At 42.5% G+C, this 12,940-nt stretch overlaps 1 protein-coding gene across 3 annotated transcripts in view; it reads right to left on the minus strand.

The window, feature by feature from the left end:
• The window catches only part of MACROD1 (mono-ADP ribosylhydrolase 1), a 963,591-nt gene that overhangs the window by 950,633 nt on the left and 18 nt on the right, over positions 1–12,940 (minus strand). For all 3 annotated transcript variants that reach the window (XM_073554582.1, XM_073554583.1, XM_073554581.1), the window contains exons 1-3: positions 12,686–12,940; positions 8,406–8,507; positions 3,624–3,743 (exon numbers count right to left, since the gene is read on the minus strand). The exon at positions 12,686–12,940 is cut by the window's right edge. In XM_073554582.1, coding sequence (XP_073410683.1) covers positions 3,624–3,743; positions 8,406–8,507; positions 12,686–12,878 — 415 coding nt within the window. In that variant the 5' untranslated portion in view covers positions 12,879–12,940. The remainder of the gene's footprint in view (positions 1–3,623; positions 3,744–8,405; positions 8,508–12,685) is intronic.

The following is a 12,940-nucleotide window of genomic DNA, read 5'->3' on the forward strand; positions in this document are numbered from 1 at the left end:
AATAACATAAGGGGGATGTCCAGGCTTGGGGTTCAAGTCTGTGTTCACTCTATGTGTCTACAGTCCTGCATATGCTCAACAGCGCGCAGTATGCTAGATGTCAGGATTATCCGGTGCCAGCATCAGGAATGGGCAGTCATGTGACCACAATTATACAATTTGCATACTTCTGGCCACATTCAGACTAGATGGGTCTGACCACCCTCGATTCGCTCATATTGAGTGAAGCTGTGCATGTCTAGTTGACACGTGACCGCATGTGTGCAAATTGCATACTTGTGGCTATGTGCCTACTGATCCCGGCATCAGCATCAGAGAATCCTCACAGCGAGTAGTGTTCACGCAGTTAGGAGTCTCCGGTGGCGGCACCAGAAGTGAGCGGTCATGTGACTGCGAGTATACAATTTGCACGCTCTGGCCACATTCCAACAAGACTTGTCTGGCCCCGATTAATTCACTTGTAGTGAGTGAAACTCTGCATTTCTAGTCAGTACGTAACCGCATGTATGCAAATTGCCCTCTCCCGGCTCTAGAGAATACTGACAGCTTGCACACAGAGTACTGTAAGAATTCACAAGTCTGCAGTCACACAGAGCGACTGCAGCCTTGAGCACAAAGCCTTCACAACTATACGACGCCCTTGAGACAACGTGGGGGTAAGTACTTCCTTTTCCTTAAAGAAACTAGCGAAGTATGGAGTCTTACAGGCAATGCTCCAACGGAAAAAGTAATAAAATTAGATCTTGCTTCTACACTGATGAGGGGAAAAAAGCCAGAAACAAGAAATCTGCAACATTTCTGGATTGTCATTTCCCTGATTATGTTGCAAGACTCACAAAAGGGTTGAATATTAACCTCTCTCAGGTGATACTTGCACCTACAATTTGCAGACGCTACAATTTCACAATTCCGTATTTCAACACTTCTTGCAAGGGGTTTCCTCACCGAAGCAAGCATGAAAATATAGCTGGGACGTGCATCCTTGTGATCAGTAAAACATCAGTCTTTCTCTGCACGGAGCCATTCCTGTCCAGGTATTGCAGGATCAGACCCATTCACTAGACAGGTCTGCCTCCCTGCGGCAGGACCCCAACCGATAAGTGATGAACTTGGTGTAGAGCAAGGTAGAGAAGATACGAGCTTGTGACACAACATGAAGGGTAATATTCTCAATTATTTCCATATGTATAATATTGCTGACTGGACAATTACTTCTCTGAACCTTTTTGTGCTATTCTACCCAAGGATCTAAAAATTCATGGACCAGCAGGAGATCCCTTTAATAGGATAGTGATGATATTTCCACATACAGAGTTTGGAGTTTAACAAAGACGCAAAGGGAGTCCAATAAAGAAGGAAAGGAATGAAGGATCCCACGATCACATAATCAGACACAGAAGTAAAAATTCAGATGTCTGAGGATAAAGAGGCAATGGCTGACATGGATAACGCATTGCACTTTACCAAAGACAGCAGAAGAACTTTTCCATGTTTTTGCAAAGGGCATTTGTGCATATATATAAAAAAAAAAAAAAGAAATTAAAAAACCCTCACAATTTTAATGAATTATTGAATTTTAATCATGAAATTTAATATTATATGTGAAAATACTCACAATTATATTATAGTGAGGAATCCCCAAACAATTTATGTAACTACATTCCCGATGATTAAAAGTCGCTACGACCTTGACTTAATCAAAATGATGTTCATAAATAGCGGCGCATAAAACATGAAATAAACATAAATGTCAAACCATATTTACCAAATCAGAAATATAACAAGCTACAAAACAATCCAAAAGTACAGCAGAAACAGCGGCGGCCTGTGATGAATAAATCGGAAAAGCCACAATTTTACCTTTACGGTACTCTGATTAATGCCGCATACGCATCCGTGTGTCATGGTCCAAGTCCGGAATGTCCGCTGGTCTCCTCACCTAAACTTTCTAGTCTTTTATAGTCTACATTCTACAAAGAGATACGCAATTTTTTTACAATGTGAGTCGATAAGCGATGTATGATACTGAAGAGTGGGATACGTCAGTGCCGTCTGTCAGAGTGACACTTCAGGCGGAAATCTCAGACGTGAACTGAGCCGAGTCTGAACTAATAACCAAAACTGGAAGCAACTAAAAGTTTAGGCCTCATTCACACGTCTGTGTTTCAAGTAAGTGTTCTACTGTTTTCCATTTCCCAGATAAAACACATATCCATTATAGGACAATGTTCCCCAACTCCAGTCTGCAAGGTCCCCATGAGAGTATGTTTTTGGGATTTCATTGGTATTGCGCAGGTGATCATTCCATCATCCAGCATTCCATGGTGGGTCTTGAGGACTGGAGTTGGGGGAACACTGGTCTAGGGGGCTCGTCACATGTTTATATTTTTCTGGATCCAATAGTCGGCAAAAAGAGGAAAACATCTGACTTCTATCAAATGTTCAAATCAAACTAATCCATTCAAGTGATTGGATTGGAGGATAAAAAAAAAAAAGCAGCACACGGATGGCTTCCAAGTTTCATCCTAATACTGTCCGGTTTTCACTGTCTAAACTAGGAAAAATGTAGGAACCTACATCATTTTTTTTCTGCAAATGAACAAAAAAAAAAAAACAACGATGGCAAATTCTGATCCATCACACTGATGAAAATTGATATTTTCTTCTCGTTTGGAAAGACCTGACATGTGAATGAGGCCTAACACTTCTCTTCCACATTTGAGTCATATTTGGTGGTGGGGGATTCTGTCTGGAAAAAGCATCATCACGACCCTTGTAAGCTATTGTCTAAGCATCTCTATCAGGACTTGGAAAGTCCCTGAAATTCGGCACGATGGCGGCAGTGATCAAAGTCATTTTACAGGTAGTGTCATCGATTTACTAAGAAACGTGAACTTTTGACCGAGCAAAGCAAAATTGCATATTATTTTGTTTTCAAGTCCAAGTCTTTCACCCTCACTATCTCTTCCTTACCAGCATCTCCATGAGCAATTACTTCACTGACCCTCGTACCATTACCTAAATAATGTTTTCTTTCCCTACCAAAGTCTAAACCTACTTACGTAAATGTATTTCTTCTATCCTTGTACCCTACGCTCACAATTGCTGAAAACGGATATTCATCGATCTGTCCCTTGTCGATGCGGATTCATTTCGACCCTGTAAAAGCCATTTTTTCCGTGTCTCTCATCTGAAAACACATAGGTAAGCCGACAGATGCCAATAGAGCCGACGAGGACATGTGAATAGATAACCACGTTCCTAATACTGTCAGCTAATTAATACAAACGCTTCCTATATTCTCACAGTGACTTTCACAGACTATTTGAGGAAAACCATCAATGATGAGAATATGACTTTGGCACATCGCGGAATCTTTTACACATTTTATGGCGCCCTTTGCAGAGCAGTGCATCGCTCCTGTGACTTTCCAGTACACATTTTCTGCACCAGTTTCACCTTACTGCTAATAAACAGATGCACTTCATTACACACTGTAGGGCACCAGCTGAGCGGACACAGATTACCTTCATACTGTACGGTGCAGGGAAAATACAGCGCTGTAAATGCTCATGAGTTCCTTCTCTCTTGCAATATACTGGCTGGTGTGTTGCTCATCTTACCTGCATTAACAATGGCGTCTACCTCTAGTTTAGTGATGTCCCCTCTGATCAGAGATATCTTCTCATTCAGATCTTTGCTCTTCGGGAACTTGACCTCTTCAGGCTGTCTGACTTTTGCCTCTACAGAAAAGGGAAGAAGAGAAAAAAAATGTATTTTTTTTTTAAGTTACAAAAACCTATTTACTAAGATTACCATTTCTCAAGGTAAAATTAAAATATACGAATCTTCGAACCCTCTCCCATCTATTGGATAAACTTGATGGACGTATGTTTTTTTTTTCCACCGTACTAACAATGTAACTTCAGTTTGGCTGCGTTTTGACAAAGTTTTAATAAGTGAAGGTGCCGGTATTCACCATTTAAAACTTACCGTAGCTTAATTAAAGTCAAGATTAGTAGTTCGTTACGTCAGATAAATATTAATTAAAACGTGGCCATATACTGTAGCACCAGCTCTGGCGACGACGATTCCAATACAAGCACAAAAGGATCGGACATGTTGCAATCTATAATTTCCTGATAATTCTTTCCCCACTCCGAGAACGATCTGATTTTTTCATGGACCCATTGTGAGCCGTGTTCAGTACGATTTTTTCACAAACTCATCATTTTGCATTGCCAATTTTGATCCAACCTTTAGATCAAAATCAGATATGCCTCCATGATTTTCCGTGGACCTCTCAGTTTGCAAAAAAAAAAAAATCACAGACATGTGAATGGTCCCACAGGTGCGAGTGCTATGCGTAAAAAACTCGGACAGCACCCGTACGTGAAAATAGAAAGTCTTAGTGAGCCTTTAAGGGGAGCAGTGATACCCTGGTTCCAGCCAGACCCTAAGGCCGCTTTTACACATGCCGGGTTTTTTGCAACCTGTTGTTACGGGCCGTATTGCCGCAATTTTTGCGGTCTCCCGTAAAAACGGGCCGCATAAAACCTTATCGGACCGCCGTTTTTCCCTGCTATAACAAACAGCAGGGAAAAATACGGCGATCCACAAATACGGTGTACCGCAAAAACAAGCAAACGTTGTTTATGAGGAACCATTGAAATGCATTGCAACTGTGTCCGTAAGCCATGAAAAATATCGAGCAAGCTCGATATTTTTTCATGGCTGCAAATATGGCCCTCACGGCCATATGGAGCATAGCCCTTCTACTAATTTTTGTGGGCTGATTTTGTGGTCCCATAGAAATCTATTGGGGCCGCAAAAACTGCCCGCAAAAATACAGCAAGTGTAAAACCAGCCTAAATCAACAGCCTCATAGGTGCCCTATGAGGCGGTTGAGTTCGGCTCAGGAGACCCACAACCGTTCCGGAAAACATGATCCATGAAAAATGGACATGTGAATGCAGCCTAAGCCCATAAGAGAGAATCAGGAAGGATTTCTATCTGTTTTGCATAACTTTCACCATGCGGTTGGGACCCTCCAGAGGTGGGATTTCCAATAGTAATGGACAATATCTGGAACCAACAACCTAAGAATGGAAAATAGGCATGGAAAATGTACAAGCTGAGTTTATGGAATGTCAGGTGCTGAATGGGAAATTCTGAAAATGTGGGAAGCAAAGTTGGAACCTCATGGCTGGGGCCAGTAAGCCCACCCTCACGCATATATTTGGTGCTGACTGGTAGCAAATCCCAGCAGCAATGTACAAAGCGCAGCAAGAAAATATTCACAGTGGAGTTAGTGTGAATCAATATGCATGACACTGCAGTAATCTATGGCAGTACCTGATGTTATCTACAGTTCTTCATTTTATTAGCTAGCCTGGAGGTGCGGTGTGACGATGTCACCAGGCAGGCTAATCAAAAGAGAGCCGGGGATGCCGATACGCAGGGGGCGATTCTTATGGCTCCCGTCTAGGGGTCACAGAGTCCCGAAACGGCCGATGGACCGATTCAGTGAGCACCAATACTAATTCATACACCTTGAACATTGAGGGGCCAGTGTGGATTCCAGGATTTTCTTACCGTTTTTACATAGATGATGACACTGATAATTAAAAAAAAAATATTTATGTTTAATATGAAACCTGGACTTAAATAATTAGACATTTCCCGATGACAGATTCTGCTTAAGCCCTTATGTCAGCGATATTTCTCTCGGTCTGACTGACGTCTTAACAAATGTATTATCAGAATGATCATCCTCGCTGTAGACTTACAGGCGGAGATTTTTCTTTTTTTTCTTTTTTTTTTTTAGATGACAGGAACAAATTATTTACAGGGAAAAATAAAAGAAATCTTTCCATTGTCGCATAATAAAAAGTCCGCTATTCCCTATAATGATGTCTGCTCTGCAGCCGCTCTCTGCGTACTGTCATTGTAGTAATAGCATTGATTGACAGGGAGAAAAACGGCTTAGGATGTCTGCTAAACCCACCCGCCAAATTGCTATAATCACTTTGGTCATTTAAAGCATAGCAATTATGGCCGTTTCCTACCGGATCACACGTGAAATCGCTGCAAGCAATTATACCGTTTCCTAAAGAGAGAGGAGTGCAAGATGCACAATCTCATGTCCCCTGCCGGTCTATAACATAGGAGAGGACTGCGCCTCGTCCATGTCAGACACTGCTAAACCTCTGACAAGGGGGACAAATGGATTTAAACTGCACAAAGGCAGACATATAATTTTAAATGGTAGATCAGGGAGGGAAGAGAATACCCGATAATGTCTATACACACGTCTTACGTTTGTCATGAACTTTATTGAAATCAATGTGGCAGGTTACTAGATAGATACCGCTTCTGGGTGGAACACCATATCGATGAAGCAACTGCGACACCTTCTCCATCATTTGCGCTTGTGTCTAAAAATGTGCATGCGAGGACCCACAGTATTTTATAGAATCAGAAAACAACAGGACATCCATCACCAGGGCATGTGTAACTCACCTGTCCTGACTCAAGCACCGGGCACGGCGCGCTTCTTCCCCGGTGGCCAGCTGCCTCTGCTCTAGAGTGTGTCAGGTTAACATGGAAACCTGTTGCACATCTCTGATATAAGACGCTTAGGTCTTATATAGGCTGGCTCAGGTAGCAGTGAGTAGCCTAAATATTTAGATAGTTTGGTATCCGTGCGGCTATTTCCACATTTCTTAATATGTGTTATATTTGGCTCAGCTGCATATACCCCAAAGTGAGTCCCCTGACAAATTCATTTTTACCGTAACGCATATTGGCTCTGCTGTTCCAGTGTGCCTGCATGCATACGCGGCTCTGCTGTTCCAATGTGCCTGCATGCATACGCGACTCTGCTGTTCCAATGTGCCATCCTACATTCTCAGCTAAGCTCTTCCAAGGTTCTATTAAGCATACCAATCCCAGACATTGCATCAGCAAGGTGCCATCCAGCATACTAAGCTCTGTCGTTCCACGACCAAAGCGTGCCTGTCTGCACACTTGGCTCTGCTATTCCAAGGTGCTTACCTGTATACCCACTTATGCTGTTCCAATGTGCCTGCATGCATACTCGGCTCTGCTATTCCAGTGTGCCTGCATGCATACTCAGCTCTGCTGTTCCAATGTGCCATCCTACATTCTCAGCTAAGCTCTTCCAAGGTGCTATTAAGCATACCAATCCCTGACATTGCGTCAGCAAGGTGCCATTCAGCATACTAGGCTGTCGTTTCACGACCAAAGCGTGCCTGTCTGCACACTTGGCTCTGCTATTCCAAGGTGCTTACCTGTATACCCACTTATGCTGTTCCAATGTGCCTGCATGCATACTCGGCTCTGCTGTTCCAATGTGCCATCCTACATTCTCAGCTAAGCTCTTGCAAGGTGCTATTAAGCATACCAATCCCTGACATTGCATCAGTAAGGTGCCATCCAGCATACTAAGCTCTGTTGATCCACAACCAAAGTGCCCTCTGCACACTCCACTGCTGTTTCTCACTTACCTGACAGCAAGACCTACCTCTGACATGTACTAGGAGCGCCTTAGTAATCCTTCTGTTATACCTAAACAATACATGTTTGTTTTAAAACAATGTTAAATCCTCTTTATTCCTACCTCTGGGTAGTGGACTAATCTGGGACTGCTATCAATCATTTGTACCGCTCAAGCCCACATCCAGAGCAAGGAAGATGTCATATTTTTTAAGCACACATATGTAGCATTTAGGTATAACACAGGGATCATTATATACAAAATTATGAGGCTGATAATTCGCTTGCAATGCCTCCTGGTGTAAATTCTGCTGTCAGGTTCCCTTTAAGATGTTGTGCAGCCTATCCAGCTCTGCTATTTCATGCTCCCCCTGTACTGTTTATCATGTCCACCTGGACTGTTATATACTGCACCAATCCTTTAAGTTTGTGCTGCTCATCCAGGCCTACGGCTTATAGAATCCATCTCACCAAGAGATCCATAACAGAGCGGACCATGTTCAAGTCAAGCGCCGTTAACTGTCCCAAACTTGCACCTATCGGTGGACAGCTACGGCTAGGCTCACCCTTGCGTTAGGGTTTTTATTAGTAAGCATGTCGCAACCACAGACGGTTTTGCAAGAAGCAAAAGGCAGTGCCTTTTTTATCTGTCATAGCATTTTTGCAAGAGTTACGTTTTTCTGTGACTTTAATGGAAACCAAAAAACGTAACACCAAAAGCTTGTGTGAACCTAGTCTAAGAGATATGGCACAAAAAGAAAACTGCAGGGTGGATACACAGTTCTCTATATATATGTGTACAATGATACGGAAAATAGCAGAACGTACGACCCCACGAGAAACCAGAGAATATCGTGTGCGGATTGAGAATGTTTTGTGTTTCTTACTTTTTGATGCGTCCTTCCATGTTGGTATCTCCTTCAGCTTGATAAAATCTTTCACGGAGTAATGTTCACGTCTCTGCTTATTGTTGAGACCCTTCAGAAAAGCTAAATAGACAGAAAAAGAAGAAAATAAATGAAACGTTAGAAATATTTTAATTAAAGTGGTTCTCTGGGACATTTTTTTTTTTATAATGTGAGTAAACACTAACAGACAGGTAATTGCTTACTACCTGCCCGTTGTGCCTAGCGCCGATCTCTCCCGGCACAGAGAGGTCACGAACCGTTCATCCAATGATTCTGCTGTCACAGTAACAGAGCAATGGATTCTCTGGGGCGTGACTTCCGACGTCATGCTGATTGACGGATGGCTCCCTGCTGCCTAACTGCCGGGAGCCGGCTGTCAATCAGCATGATGTCGGAAGTCACGCCCCATGGACAGAGGAGCCTGGAAGAAGAGTTGCTCTGTTGACGTGGAGCAGCTGAATCGCCGGCAGGAGTGGTCTGTGACTGCTCTGACCCAGAGTCGGGTAAAGCAGGCGGGTAGTTGCATTTGTATTTTTTAGGTTCATAGTAAAAAAAAAAAATCCTTGGATAACTCCTTTAAAACTATTAAAGTTGAACTATGCAAAGTATTTAGTATTGCAACAGCACGTACCGGCATGACAGTGGATTTTATGACCCAAGTCATCAGTATCGTTGGGATCTATGAAGCTGTTAGCTTGGGTCTGTTATTCGCAATCAGGCCAGGACTTCCGGCTATAATATGGATGCTAAATTGTGGCGTATCACACCTGTCTGAATGAGGCTGAACACTATCAACTTCAGCCAGCAGTTTTCACCCCAAATTAATGAAATTTTAATATTATAATGAATCCAGGCAGACACAAATTTTCATATTAAAACAATGCTTCAGGCAAACATGGTTCCCCGTGTGAGGCCTCCTGCCCTGAGGGCGCTACACGACAAATGGATTCAATAAGAAGAGTCAGGGCATCATCACACACCACAGATTCACTGCGACCAAAAGTGTCAGAGTAGGGATATTTCTACAGCAAGTGCATGGATTTTACCAACTCCCGTTTAGATGAATGGGAGAGTCGCAGAAAATTCCGACAATAAAACCTGACTGGTTTGAATACATCCTTCCCCAGGAATTGCACAATGAATCAAATTAATCCTTTAACGTCTATGAATGTGAATTAAATAAAGCGACGCTCATCTCAAGAGATTGGTCAGCGCATATCACAAAAAGTGAACACTAAGCACTAAAGGGAATCTGTCAGCAGGTTTTTGCGCTCTCTACTGAGAGCAGCCTCACGTAGGCAAAGAGAAGCTGAATCCAACGATGTATCACTTAGATTACAAGGTGCAGACGTTCTCACACAATCAAAGAGTTTTTACATTTAGAATGAAGCAGAGCTGAGGAAGCTAACCCCGCCCCACCAGGCTCTCTATAGACAGTGAGGTGCCTGTCACAGGAGGGGGTGTGTCCGACTAGCATGCATGCACTGTTGGGTCACAGCAATGAAAGCTCCTGGTGCTAAAACAATCATTGCAAGCAAACAAAACCACTGAGCTTGATAAGAAAGGCATCGCTGAAATCTGTGTTTTAACCCCTACATCATGCCGCTCTCAGATTATAAAGCAAAAACCTGCTGACCGATTCCTTTTAACCCAACCTAAATTTCTTTAACGTTTTCAACACCCCTGAAAGGCTTCAAAACGCCGCAGCATCCTCATGTGATTTATTTTTTCGCATAGGCTCTTTTTTTGTATTTGGTTTCGTCATGATCCACTTTGGTCGGAGGTGTTCTTATTTGTAAACGCTCAATCTGAGTTTCCTAAAGTCCCGTCCCCTCAGATGTGTGTGTTAGGGAGTTATTACTTTATGGGATCATATTGAAAGTTTTTTTTTTTTTTAATTCAGATTTCTACTTTTTTCTTTGCCAGAAAGGACATTATCAAGGTTTAGAAATCTACGGATATCCTGTCCACGTCTCACTGGGTTAAGCAGGTATGTTCCAGTACATAAACTCTTATTGATTACCAGGAAACTTATAAATTCTGTGGGGTGGACGGTACAGAGTGACGGACACTAGTGACGAGGGAACGTGCTCATATAAGGTGTTATCTGAGCATGCTCGTGCGCTAGTAGAAAATACGTTCAAGTCCCCGCGGTTGCATGTCGTGTGGCTTTTCCTACCGAACAGTCAATGTGCTTTTGGTGTAAATTTAAAGCATAGTTTCTTAGGGCAGAAACACTAGGATTTTCAGCATTTTGTTGTTTTTCATTTTACATGCATTTTTTCAGGTTCGCTATAGAAAAAGAGAATGCACCCAAAAATGCACAGCTCAACAGCACAGAGGGCAGGAGCTGTCATGGAATCACATACACTCTGATCGCCAAGCTCGTATGCTTGACAGTGAATCGTTAGCAACCAATGTGTCTTAAAAGGGGTTGTCCGGCCTTAGGCTACAAGTCTGCAGTCTCTCTACGAGACTGCAGACTTGTGAGTCCTCGCCTTTTGCTCACTTTGTGCTGTTAAGATTCTCTGGTGCCAGGAGCGGGCGGTCAGAGGATTGCACGTATGTGATTGGCACATTTCAACTAGACTTGTCTGACCTCAAACCATATCCTTGCACTGAGCGAGGTCGCGTATGTCTAGTCGGCACATGACCTAATGACCAGGGGGCGCAGCATTCCACCTCTCCATCACACCCCCGGGCTTCTTACAACGTGATTTTTGCTATATGCTGTTATTGTGGTAGTATATATAGTAAAGCGATCAGACTGCAGCATAAATGACAAATACAGTAAATGTTTTAAAAAATATGAAATTTTTTATACATGTGTATTTTTTTATTTTTACAGTGGGGGAAAAAGGAGGTCATTTGAAATTTATATACGGTGTTTATTATATACACACACACACATAGAATAACCCCTCTTTTCCCACATTAAAAATATATATATATATTAAATAAATAGCCTTGAAAAATAAAAAATAAAGCCCTCATTTGGCTATGTAGAAGGAAAAATAAAAATATGTTATGGAAAAAAAAAAAAAAAAAGCCATTTCTGCAAGGTGTTAAACGGTCGCAGACCAGCCTTCGTGTGGCAGACCGGCTGCTGTAAACCTACCCTAAATGAAAGGGTGGTGTGTGTGTGACCACCGCACTATTCAATTCCATAGGCCAGAGAGCGTCCTTCTCCGCCAGTCCCACAGACAGAAAATTAATTGATGGTAATCGCCCACACATCGCTGCTGCCGTTAGCATGTCAAAGCAAAAAAAAAAGCAGAAAAGTGAACTTTTGAGTTTTTTGTTTAATTTTCTTGAAGCTTTTTTTTTTGCTGCCGCTTTTTTGCTCCGAAGCCGCCCAGTACGAAGAAGATTCCATCAGGATCCACTACTACCTGTCCATTCTTACTTCTCTTTTAGGCCATATTCACACATTGCTTTTTTATGAAAATTAAAAGCTGCTTTTTTAAGGCACCAGCAAAAAATCTCAAACTTCAGAAATCTCACGCACAGGATTTTTTTTTATTTTTAAATATCAGCAGCACGTCAAGTCTTTCGCTGTTTTTGCTGCATTTTTTCACCCATAGAAAGCAATGAAAAAGTGCAAAAAAAAAAAAAAAAAGCAACAAAACCTTGCCATCGGTTTTTGCAGTGTCTTGGTGAAAAAAAAAAAAAAATGCCGCAAGTGAAGCATCAAAACCTGAGTTTCGGATGCAGCTTTTTTTTTTTTTTTTTTTTTATGCTGAGAAATCAAGTTTTGGATGCAAAAAACTAAATAAATAAATAGCAAAAAAATGTGAACATAGCTTTAGAATTTCTTTTTTTTTTTTTTTCAAACGAACAGCAAAGTTGAAATTAATAGGAAGAGTTTTTCGAGAGCGTCAGAGGAAAATTTTGGATCTAAAAATAAATAAATAAAATAAAGACGCTGTGAAAACCCAGCCTTACAGTTTTAGTGGTGTCAGTGCTTTCTGCTGCTACCTGAAGCCTCGGCTCTCAGACACACTAGGCCAGGGATGGGTTCTCTTCACTGACAGCATGCAGAGGTTTTGAATGAAAAACCCAAAACACAAGGTTCTGGTTTCTTTCACATGAACAGTAACAGAACTGCTCCCCCTGCTGCTAGGCGACGGTACTGCAGCCGGAGGTTCTGTTCAGCCCAATGTGCTAGAAAATTACTGGAAAAGCAATTCCCTCACACGGAGGGGCAGGCTGTTAGGGGGGCGCACAGCAGACAGGTTAGAGCACGGCGAGCTTCTCACTTTTGGCCTCTTTCCAGCTGGTGGAGGGAGAGTTCAGGTCAATCTTCCCGGCCATGTTAGGAGCGGAAGAAGTCAGTGGCCTCGTCGTGCAGCAGCTGGATATTGGGTAAGTACGTAGAGCTCTATACCGAGGGAACAGCAAGATGGGAGAGCAGCGGAGGAGCCCGCGGGGTACGAGCACGGCGCTGCTCATGGAGTATAAATAGCCGCTAGTGACAGGACCGGAGGGGTATTAATAGCTCAGGGAGGATTGTG

The sequence above is a fragment of the Dendrobates tinctorius genome, unplaced genomic scaffold (assembly GCF_039654945.1).
Source record: "Dendrobates tinctorius isolate UK_male_01 unplaced genomic scaffold, ASM3965494v1 ptg000211l, whole genome shotgun sequence".
In the NCBI taxonomy this organism is placed as follows: domain Eukaryota; kingdom Metazoa; phylum Chordata; class Amphibia; order Anura; family Dendrobatidae; genus Dendrobates; species Dendrobates tinctorius.